This window comes from Schistocerca cancellata, chromosome 7 (genome assembly GCF_023864275.1).
Source record: "Schistocerca cancellata isolate TAMUIC-IGC-003103 chromosome 7, iqSchCanc2.1, whole genome shotgun sequence".
Lineage (NCBI taxonomy): Eukaryota > Metazoa > Arthropoda > Insecta > Orthoptera > Acrididae > Schistocerca > Schistocerca cancellata.
The window spans coordinates 85966144-85978944 of NC_064632.1; the positions used below are offsets into that span (position 1 = coordinate 85966144).

The 12801-nt window shown below is 38.3% G+C and overlaps 1 protein-coding gene across 1 annotated transcript in view; it reads right to left on the reverse strand.

The window, feature by feature from the left end:
* The window catches only part of LOC126092652 (dynein axonemal heavy chain 1-like), an 894951-nt gene that overhangs the window by 632761 nt on the left and 249389 nt on the right, over window positions 1–12801 (reverse strand). Inside the window, exon 21 of the mRNA XM_049908374.1 lies at window positions 1335–1590. Within this exon, the coding sequence (XP_049764331.1) occupies window positions 1335–1590 (256 nt within the window). The remainder of the gene's footprint in view (window positions 1–1334; window positions 1591–12801) is intronic.

Here is a 12801-nt window from a genome sequence, read left to right on the forward strand (position 1 = left end):
AGTGGTGTAATTTTTGCAGTATTAGCCTCAACAGTTTCACGCATTTTGGCCAATACTGCTGCCATTACAGTATCTGATACAGTAGCAGAGCACAGAAAAAAATAGCACTACTGTACAGAACACTGTTGTTTACACAATTTCCACTGGTACTAGAGAACACCACCTGCGAGAACACCTTCGAATTCAACTAAATTTCGCAAGCCGAACTTAACACGTGTTACAGTGCAGCCGCCATGACACATTAAACCTGAAGGACCTGGCTGCCACCATCATATTAGTCACAGTGCTGAAAGAGATAGACATATTGACAAGAGTACAGATGTGCAGACCTGAGTCACCAGCAAGTGCCTCTATAGAGGTTGCCAAGGGCGTTCAAACCACAGATAACTGGAATGGATAATTCCAGACCTTTTACCCAGACACCAATAGGAACCACTTCATTCTAACTGTTATTGACCATTTCTTGCAATATGTTGCAATGATCATCTTTCCAAATCAACAGGCAAACACTGCAGCACTAAATAAATTGTTGTTGAAGTTTGGTGTCCTTGAGGCAATGGTCATGGACTGAGGCACCAACTTCATGTCAGGGCTGATAAAGCAGTCTGTCACTTATTGAAAATTTGTAAACTAAGAATTACCATATTACATGTGCAAGCAATCGGGAGCACAGAATGTGTTCAATGAATGATCAGCAGAAGGCTGAGCTATTACTTCAATAGACATAATAATGATTCAGATGTTTACTTCCCATATGTCGTAGCAGGACATAATTCAAAACCCCACAGCAAGACTTATTGTGGCCATGGGAGTGTGCGTTCGGGTGTCTGTGTGAATGTGTGTACTACTGCTGGAGAAAGAGCTAGTGCCTGAATTGTAGTGTGATGCTGTTTTCTGTTATTTGTTATCATGCTCCATGCATCAATCCACTATATGTGAGAGGATACCTTTCCCTTATTTTGCATATTGCACCATCTAGAAAGTTCCATAACTGTTTTCATTCAGTAAGATTATTAATCATAAAATTGTGAGGGAGGGATAAATTTTATTTCATTTTTTATATGTTGATTTCTGCATAAAAACTACACATAATAAAACAAATACCATTAGGGTAATAAATTCTAACTAACTGTAAACAATGAAATAATTTCATGATGGTAACAGGTTTTTTCTCCAATAAATCATCTGTCTGAATTTTTCTCTCAACACTCAAGGTATTATAAAAATATGAAAACTATGACAAGCGAATAATATTATCACATATCTTGACAGTTTTCTGATGATACAGAATCCCATTAACTGTTATTAATACTCTTTCCTATGGAACTATTTACCTGTGTACTAAGCTGTTCTGAACTCAGTTTAAATGTAGTGGTTATTTTTCTGGCAAGTTCTTTGGCATCTGAAAAGCCAAATGAAAACAAAGAAATTTCTGCTATGAGTGCATAATTTGGCACCATCATTGCAACAGGTCGGAAGAGGGCTTTCAGGTTGTCAGGCAGTTCTGTTCGTCCCGCATAACCTGGATTCATTGTTATAAATACGGCGCAAGACTGTTTCAGTGCAATTTCAACGCCCTCAAACAGGAACCTGATAAAAAAAGACGAGAAACAAATGAAAATAAAAGTATCACAAATGACTATGATAAAGTCAAAGCACTTACATATTATGATATTAAACAGAAACTGAAGTAGAAAGTCCGTCAAATTATTCTTTTTGTTACATTACAGACATGATCTCATCATGCATTCACAATGCTGCTGACAGCACAGAAGCAGAACAAGGTGGAAAATAATTACTGCTGTTGAAGAGCTATGTTATCATTTCAATAGCTATTTGAAATTCAGAATCCATATGACTGCAATAATAATCTTTTATAAATACCCAAACTACTCCTCAGATTGATTTTTTTTACAATGAAGACAAGCAGTATTGTTGTCAAAAACAGTTACCATAACAACAGGTTGCAATTATGATCAAAGAACAAGTAGATAGCTTCTTACATCTAGATCTACACCCATACTTCACAAACCACTGCATACTGGATGTCATTGTAATACTTGTTACAGTTTCTCTCCATTCCACTCATGTATGGAAAGCAGAAAGAATGATTGCATAAATGCCCTGTGAACCTGTCATTAATCTAATTTTGTCTTGATGCTTACTGCAGGAGTCATACACAGAGAGCAGTACAAAAATTTTCTTCAAACTTTGTAAGTGGGCTTTTGTAGGATTGTTGGTGTCTATCTTCAAGTGTTTTGTCAGTTTCAGTTTTTCTGCATCACCAGACATTTTCCCAAGTGTTACCATTTTTGCCACCCTTCTTCATATAAATACACTATCCACTGAAGTAACTCAAGCAGAATGACCTCTTCAATGGATTCTGAAAATAATGATCAGGTGAAAACCAACTTGCACTTTTATCACATGACAACCTGAAAGCTGTGGATCAAGGCAGTAAACCAGTTGCAGAATTTCTTAACTTACAAAGATATTTGAATCAGTACTGCACAAACACTTATAACCATAAGAACGATTGCATGGGGAATCATGCAAGGTATGTGACTGGATTGAGAATTTCTTGGTGGGGAGAACAAGCATGTTACATTGAATGGTGTGTCATAGACAAATATAGAAATACTGAAGAAAATAGAAGCCAAAAACTACAATTTTACTTTATGATTTTATTTAGCTACCAGTTTTGGTGCCTCATTGGCACCATCTTCAGGCCCCTTATATATGAAATTAGGTAAGTCATCTAGTCATTTGTGTTGTTATAGGAACCACAATATCCAACTGGTCTCGGCAGGCTTCTTCTAAGTATACATGGATTCTTCAGATCTTGTAACAAGGTCAGTCTTGGGTCCTTTGTTGTTCTTCATATATATTAATGACTTGCCATTCTATATTCATGAAGAGGCAAAGTTAGTTCTCTTTGCTGATGATACAAGTATAGTAATCACACCTGACAAACAAGAATTAACTGATGAAATTGTCAATACTGTCTTTCAGAAAATTACTAAGTGGTTCCTTGTAAACGGACTCTCACTGAATTTTGATAAGACACAGTACATAGTTCCGTACAGTGAATGGTATGACGCCATTAATAAATATAGACCTTAATCAGAAGCATATAGCTAAGGTAGAATATTCAAAATTTTTAGGTGTGTCCATTGATGAGAGATTAAATTGGAAGAAACACATTGATGATCTGCTGAAACGTTTGAATTCAGCTACTTATGCAATAAGGGTCATTGCAAATTTTGGTGATAAACATCTTAGTAAATTAGCTTACTACGCCTATTTTCACTCGTTGCTTTCATATGGCATCATATTTTGGGGTAATTCATCACTGAGGAATAAAGTATTTATTGCACAAAAGCGTGTAATCAGAATAATAGCTGGAGTCCACCCAAGATCATCCTGCAGACATTTATTTACGGATCTAGGGATATTCAGAGTAGCTTCTCAGTATATATACTCTCTTATGAAATTTGTTATTAACAACCAAACCCAATTCAAAAGTAATAGCAGTGTGCATAACTACAATACTAGGAGAAAGGATGATCTTCACTATTCAAGATTAAATCTAACTGTGGCACAGAAAGGGGTGAATTATACTGGCACTAAAGTCTTTGGTCACTTACCAAATAGTATCAAAAGTCTGACAGATAACCTACAAGCATTTAAGAAGAAATTAAAAGAATTTCTGAATGACAACTCCTTCTACTCCATAGAGGAATTTTTAGATATAAATTTAAAAAAATAAAAATAAACAAAAAAATAAAAAACACAAAAAATGAAAATGTTGTTATATTAACTTAAGTATGTTGTTAAATTAACTTAATTATGTCATGTTTTGGAAAATTTGACTCGTTCCACATCATTACGAAATATCGTATTCATGATCCATGGAACTAGTATTAATCTAATCTAATCTAATCTAGGCATAAAGGAGCCACACCTACCGACAAGTCTACAGAAACCAGTTGGGTGTAGTGGTCCCCATAACAGCACAATCAACTAGATGACTTATGAGTTTTGTGTATAGGGGCCTGAAGATAGTGCCAATGAGGCACCAAAACTATTAGCTAAATTAAATCATTAACTAAAATTATGGGTGTTAGTTCTATTTTCTTCAAGTCTTTGACTAGCTGCAGTCCCACTCCATCAAACAAGATGCAAAACGTAGAAGTAAGTCATAGGCAAAGAAACGGCAGACTGCAATCCATCTGGCAAAATACTAGGGAATGGAGATTGCAAACAAAAGACTTGTGTGACTCATCAAATAATATTACTCAAGTAGAACTGACAGGGGACACTGAATGTATACACGAAGGGAAGCATGAATGCTCACAGGTTTGTCTGACCCACAGGAGAGTCTCACGGTCACACTGAAAGAAATGAAATGGCAAATGCTTGAAGATAGATGCAAACTTTTGGATGAAATCCTGCCAAGTAACTTTCAAGAACCAACTTTAAATGATGACCCTAGGAATATGTATTGTTCCCATAGGGATTGCAAAGACAAGATTAGGCTAATTACAGCATGCACAGAGGCACTTACGCAATCTTTCTTCCCACACTCCATATGTGAATGGAATGGGAAAAGGCCCTTATAATTGGTACAATGGGATGTAGCCTCTGCAAAGCATTTCTCAGGGTTTGCAGGAATTATATCCCGACAGTCGTATCTCATATTACCTACAACTGGGCCTATGTGGTCCTTCTATGTCATATCCTTAGAAATTGTAAAACTCGGGTATTGGTATGACAGACTCAAGTTGTGTGTCAGTGATTTTTTTTAAGTAAAAATTTTATATTTCTGAAAATTAAATTGCCAGCCTTTGCACATCACTTGATCATTATTCATTATCTCAAGATCTGACTGCTAAATCAATGTATGTGAACACATCACAGTGCTACACTTCCATTCCCCCCCCCCCCCCCCCCAGCCCCCTCTACCCATAAAAAGAACAACCACATACCGTGAGGGTTTCTGCCGTCTTGAAGTATGCTTTTACCTTATGCCAGATGGAACCCCCACTTCTTCCACCTGTTCTTTCTGTAAAACTACTTTTGCTACGAAGAACAACAGGCTATTTACTCCGTACACTATCTGGATTACTGGCCAGACTACACCTCAAACTCAATTTGTAACTCGGATTACAACTTAGTCATTTCACAAGAATGCATCATCTACAAATTTCTGTCAATAGATTCTACTCCCTTCTTCATTCTACATTCTTAGTTCTGTGATGACAAAAACCATGAACTTCACTAGGGAGGAGCTCCATGGTGTGATGCACAGTACTGCAGATTCTGAGCAACTACTCACAATAACTGAAACTCATCAAGAGGGTGACTTTCCCCAGTATTTGACACCCCAGGAGCACCTCAAACCAGTTTGTACATGTGGACAAGAAAGAAAAAAAGCCAGATTTTTCCTAGATTTCCTGGTTAAATATACACTTTTTCCCCATGTGAAAATACACTTTTTCCATGTTTAGTGACAGTGTACTTACCCACAGGACTGTAAAACTTATCAGTCCTTCAAGCAATGCTTATTAAACCACCTTTCCCAATATTTTCCCATGACCTGTTAGAAGTAGAATCTTTCGAGCAGTTTCCACGGAGTGCCAGAGAACAGGCTTTACTGCAATGCTCAGCTACGATGACATATGAAGCCTTTGCTCAGCATTTGCTCTGCTCATATGCCTTTCATTGCATTTCTGTTTGGAATTTCATGTGTAGTGAGGCATCACATGATCACATACAGTATAATGTTCAGAGAGGATATATGGAGTTATTGTACTCAGGGCAACTGTTTTATCATATCCTATCCAGATAAGGAATGCAATATAAGAATGTAGTTCTTGGCAGAACATTAATTTCAAAACTAGACTCTACAATTTGAGGAACCCTAATATTTTGCATGAGGCAACTTTACATAGATTTTTTAAATTCATACTTTGTAATTCTGTTATCTATCATTTGCAACCAGGTTTATATCCACACAGCACTGCAAAAGACTATTAAGAAGGAATAAAGATTTCTTGCAAAAATTAAAAAAGGTTGTTTTTATATGCCAGAATTAAGGACAATACATTATTCATGACTTTTCAAAATGGTATAAAAAAATTAACACAGTTATCTGTGAAGTCAAGAAACTGTATAACTGGCAATTTACATCCTACTCCAATAGTAAATATAAAGCCTAGTGGGGAGTTACAATGATAAAACATGGTGTGCTGCCAGTCTGTAATTTACCAAACAATGGCATTCTGTAAATTTAAGATGTAAACAACAAAAATTAAGAAATAATGTCAAGCAAAGAGAATGTAACAGGCAAGTGTTGAAACATGTGATTGAAAAACACTGTGTTTCTGGAAGGTAGATTTCTAAAATTCTTCTAAAGCTGTCAATATATTTGAAACAAAACATTTTATTCAATACTACTGACCAAATTTGTCTGCTTAGTCACCTTCAAAAGAACATTTATGTATGACCATACATATATAGCATTAAAAAAATTTGTTACTTACAGTTAATTAAAACTGTCCTACTGCATATGATGGCCCTACTTTGAACTCTAGCAGGTCTTCCAGCTTCTTTTTCACCTTTCTGGATGTTTGTCTTGCTTTCTTGGCCATATTAGATGCAGACCTGTCTGCATCGGCTATCCTCATTTTATCGCAATGTTCAGCCCAGTGATCATATTTTCACCAGAATTAATTCCCAGATTTTTCAGTAACCAACACTTTCCAATATTACCACAACTGAATGTAATAACAGCATCACGAACTCCTAGTTTCATTGTATGCATGCCTGCAAATACAGTTTTAGGAAGGCGGTTCCAAATTATGCTGTTGCAACATTCATTTGGTTTCTGTGTCTGCCCATGCAGACATTTACTTAGAAGGTCCGGATGAGCCAAGTCTCTGAAAATAGGTTTAACTGCTGTAATAACAGCAGCAGGAAGAGAATGCTGGTGAGAATAAGATTCTCCATTTGCCTGAGCCCTATTGTATTTGCACCACGAATTTTCTCCTGACGGACACAATCCATGACATGGCTTATCATTAGTAAAGGATTTTCTTTATTTCTCCTAATTGCCTGCCCATGGTATACCTGCAAGTTTTCTATTTCAGCTTTAGTTAACCGACCCTGTCCGGTCAACAATTTTCCATCTTCTAATTTTTTTCACCTTATATCAACAGTTAGCTTTCTCAGCCTTGTTCCCAAACGTTTTTGAACATGGCCTACATTCTATTTTGCTAATAATGGCATCTCCATATGGCTTAAGAGTTCACCACATTGTTGTGTGCCTTACTGTCACCATCACCCAAGTATTTGGTGTACCGTATGCCTCTTGTTTCTACAGAGCAATGAAATATTTGTTGTACTCCATGAACTTCCATACCATCACTTGTTCCTCTAAAATTAGCAACACAGTTGTGTTCTTTATGTTCCCTGACTTTACATCATTTCCAATATTTAGACATTATCTCCACATCTAACACTTTACCGGTGTCTACACTCGTGGCAGTCACTACTCCACTCAGAGAAGTATGTCCTCTTTTCTGCCAACTTCCATCAAGTGCACCTGAAATATCCGAACATCCATCATTTTCTTCCACTGCTTCCCTAGCAGCCAGTTTCATGCTTTCCTCACTGACCTTGTAAGCGAATTGTCATATCGCTGGCTTAGTTGTGGAGTATCTTTGCAGGCAGCCGCGTCTGTAGAGAGTCGAGCGCGGGACACGGAACTACTATGTTGTTTTGTGTGTAGCTCTGCATGTGAGAGGCATTGTTAGTATGGAAGTTGAAGTGTTGCTACAAGTGCTATTACAGTAAAGTGATAAAATTAGAAAATGATTCAGAAGAAAGTGCGTCAATAAGTAATTTAAAAATGAGCAGTGCTGCTGATAACGTATTTGTGTATCCTCTCGTTGCGTGTCGTACTGTACAGAATCAATCATCCGTGCCATGTTCGGTCTCCAAGGATGAACTAATGTGAATCAGTAATACTATTTACCACAAAAGGGAGTATTTACATGCCAGTGTCTTGTAGCGAGTGTGTGAACATGCATTCGATCATCGGTTCCGCACCACCAACAATCAACCGCACTGTGACGGTTATGCACACGCTCGTACAACTGAGAACTGTGAACTGTAAATTTAACTTTGTGAACAGTGTTAAAATTTATTACTAGTGTCAAGGAGGACTGGTACCAGATATCTGTGTAAGCGTGATGGGCGTAAGAACTTTCGTGCGATCATTCGGCTTCCGCATCAACAACAATCACCCGCGTCGTGTCGGTTACGCGTATGCTCGTCTGAGTGTCATTGTAGACTGGTAATCATCCATTAACTGGATCAAACACTTATGAACTAGAATGTGAACAGTTCAACCTATGGTTTCTATATCGTCTCGGAATATAGATGTTCATACCAGACATAGGACAGTGTTGTGTTTTAACGTTAGGTGGCTCCCCTAAACCCACTTGAATATTTTGATAGATAATTTCAGGAAGTTAACAGCAGTGTGGAGCAGAACAATACAACCGCCGCGGGATTATCAGGTACGTGGTGTGGATAGAGTGCACGGTCAAGAAAAGCAGAAACGATAACCAGTGTAAGGGTCCCCCACCCCCATTTGAATCCCCGGGCGTGTTACATGGTGACGTGTATTCAGGACTTGGAATTTTCGGATAAGAATTGCCGTATAATTAATTTGAATAGTGAACTATTTCTGTAAAACAGTTAATTTGGATTGTTGAGTGATGTCAAGCTAGCTGTGGGATGTGTACGTCAAAGAACTTATGAGACGGTGTATAGACTCGTCTGATCTGTGATAGTGCAATGAACTAGTGCTATGAAGTAATCATACTCCCCGGTGGTGCACTTTTGACGACGCTAGTGGCACCTATTTGTGAAAGGGAACAGTTATTTGGCAGCCATTATGGAAAACGACACTTGTGGCACCTATGGGCGAAAGTGAAAACAGCCATCACCGTATTCGACGTGAGTGGCGCCTAGGAGCAACACACCAAATATTACCATACCTTTGCAGAGAGGGTGCAGTGCTGAGAGCTGGACGGCGTCAACTGAGTCGGCGCTACGCAACAGCTGCGGCTACAGAGCCAGCAGACAACACAAATTAAGTCGCGCATCACAACGTTACCTCATGCAATTGAAGCAACTAGAGTAATTAACTGGCAGTTCAGATTGCACTCTATTATTACATAATTACAAACAGTGACAGTTGAAATTCTTTTGTATTATTAAATTAATGTCACGAGACAATATTTACTTTGCCGATTGTACAGTAAAGTAAATGTCACTGTCAGACCCTGCTTAATTAGTATTCTAATTTTTAACAACAGTTAATACAATTGCAGAACTATATTTATGTTAGCCTATATTTCATTGTTTTTTCTGATTACTTGATCTTGAATGTTATGTGTGCTTCTGAGCATGAATTACAGCGTTGAATGAATACGGCGTTGTAGTTTGGTTGTAGTTATGCCATCCATTCTATGCTACGGGTGTTATTGTGATTTGTTTATTTCTTGCTTGGGTGACTTTACTGTGGTTCAATATGACAAGTAATGAGGTTTGTGCAACTGCAGTAGACAGGGAGGTGAAAGGAGATTCTTTAGGTGAAAGTAATCAGGTGGAGTCGGAACCAGAAGCAAGTAGTAGTGAAATGTCAAAGGATTCCGGTACAGGGGATAGTAGTATATCAGAAATCATCGCTGACATGTTCAAAACATTATTGTATAATAACAAACAAATAAAAGAAGAAATTAGGCACCAAAGGCATGAAATCAAACAATTAAGGGAAGATATTAAGTGATCGATAGTGCATGATTTTAAACAATTAATGGAAGATATTAAGCAATTAGTAGAGCAGATAAACGGAGGACTCAATGAAAAGAACGACGAAACTAATGAGGCTCTAAAGAAGCGGGCTGAATCAAGTCATCAAATGATAAATGAAGTTACCATTGGATGTCAAAGAGGTGAAGGAAGAAATTACAGAATGGGTTGTTTTCGACGAGCATTTCGAACAATTGGATGTGGAAGTGAATCACTGTAAACACAGGATATCAGCTGGTGTGCCAAACCAGGAAGCTTATGCACAGCGAGTAGAAGTAGTGTACAATGAGGTAGGCAAGACTAAGAAACAGATCGGCCAACAGGTGAAAAGCAAAGTGAAATCACTTTTAACTGATGGAAGCATTGCCGGAGGTAGCGTAACTGGTATAGAAAATGATGAGGCCTTTCTTAGAATATGGAATTTTAAGAACTTCGAACCAAATGGGAGATGGCATCCCAGAGATTTCTTAGATCAATTTAAGGGTGTGTTACCTGAATTATGGGATGAGCAAAGAAAGGTATGCTTCGTTGCAGCAAGCAGCTGGTACCTGTGGTATGAGAATAGGACATAAGGGTACAACCTTTGCTGAATCTGAAAAGGAATTTTTGCAACAATATTGGTCGAGACAGAAGCAAGATGAAGTACGTAACAGTCTATACCAAGGTAGAAGGTTTGAGAGAGGGCGTGACCAGAACTTAAAGAAGTTTTTGCAAGGTAATTATGAGAGGAACTTGTATTTAGGTGAACCAGTGACGGCAGAAGCAATAGTGTCCCTGACCATAAGTAAGCTACCAACTGGGGTTCAGGATAAGTTGCTAGCTATCCCTAAAGATGATGTAGAGGCAATGAAATTAGTCTCAGGACAATTACACACGTTATATGAGTCATGAGGTACGGGAGGAAGAGTAGATGATAGAAGAGTATCAGGGAGCAATGAACCCAATACAGATACCCATTCAAACCATGACAATAGACATAGTGGACGACATTGGAATAATTATAATGACAGGAGACATTACGGTGGTTTCTGTGTCCATAGTGGTCACAGAAGCAATGGTGGCGGCTACGGATATCAGAATTCAAGGCACAATGCATCAGATGATCAGGTGCAAAACTGGAAACATAGCAAGTGGAAAGAGTATACAACCTATTTTGAGGGTGCAATCAACAGCATACCTCATGCTACGAAGGCAAACACCATGTGGAAAACTATACTATAGTGAGCAAGATTAATGACTGATTGATATATTGTGACGTGTCTGAATCTGTATATATGTCAACTGCTATTGTCCTTAAGTACAGACATTAATTTCTGATTATTATGAGGTTTCATGGGGACACACTAATCGAGTGAGATTTAACTAGGATTGTTACTGTCATATGCAATTTTTTCTTTCTTTTCACTTTCTATCTGTTTAACCTAGATTATATTGTATTACATTTCTTCTTGACCACACGTTGATATAGTCTGAGAGATTACTAGTGTCTAGCGTATATAGGTTGTGCTATCCAAAAGTTTTTCATTTAAAAGTTTCTTACTACTCCTGCTTAATGATTGCTATTATTTTTTGTACCATTCACTTAGTAACTAAATTTAACTTATTGGACATCCATATATTTTTCTTCTTAATAGCCTGTGTGTTTATTATGTCATATAGAACATTGTAATGTCTACTGTAGTAGTAACAGACTAAGGCTAAGTTGAATAGGCATTGCTAGGACAACACTGAGAGCGCCATTAACCTGTTTCGTGTACACCAATGGATGGATTACCACGAGGCAAGAGTGGCGAGCTGACAACAATACTTCACATCCGCCAGCCAGCACAGCATCAATGCTACAGTCACTCCCCACTGCTTTCAATGCAAAGAATGCTCTCTTGTGATGCAGTGTTGTGAGTAGTGAAGTAGTTTTTTTTTCTTTTTTCTGGATTTTTGATGGCATAGTGCTGATTGGAGGTTCTTTAGTTTTTGCCTAATAGTGTCACCTACTTGGAGTAGCAGTTAACGCGTGTGTTTTTACCCGCCTATCATATCTAACCTATTGTATTTGTATTTGTAGAACTTTCTATTTCAGGGACTCAATATTCTTGTGTCTAAGTGTATTAACTATTTGTATATCCACTGTACTGTAAGTGAGTTTTGCTCTACAGGTTGCACTGTAGGTAGGGTCCTTTTACTATGTAAAACTTTGCGTATTTAACAATTGTTCTTCATGTTTCCAGGAGTGATTGTAACTCACGTCTGGTCCACAATGTGGCAATGGGTCTATGCCCATGGGATGGCGCAGTATACCCCCTCCCCTTACACCATCTCTTTAAATGCCTGCACTAGGCAATTATCTATATTACCATATTCTCTTCGACAATTCGAAAATTTTTTCGTGCAGGAATGTAAGCGTATTGTCATATTGCTGGCTTAGTTGTGAAGTATCTTTGCAGGCAGCCGTGTCTGTAGAGAGTCAAGCACGGGACATGGAACTACTATGTTGTGTTGTGTGTAGCTCTGCATGTGAGAGGGGGTTGGGGGTTGTTTGGGGAAGGAGACTAGACAGCGTGGTCATCGGTCAGTTCGGATTAGGGAAGGAAGTCGGCCGTGCCCTTTCAAAGGAACCATCCCAGCATTTGCCTGGAGCGATTTAGGGAAATCACGGAAAACCTAAATTAGGATGGCCGTACATGGGATTGAACCGTCGTCCTCCCGAATGCGAGTCCATGTGAGAGGCATTGTTAGTATGGAAGTTGAAGTGTTGCTACAAGTGCTATTACAGTAAAGTGATAAAATAAGCAAATGATTCAGAGGAAAATGCATCAATAAGTAATTTAAAAATGAGCAGTGCTGCTGATAACGCATTTGTGTATCCTCTCGTTGCGTGTCGTACTGTACTGAATCAATCATCTGTGCCATGTTCGGTCT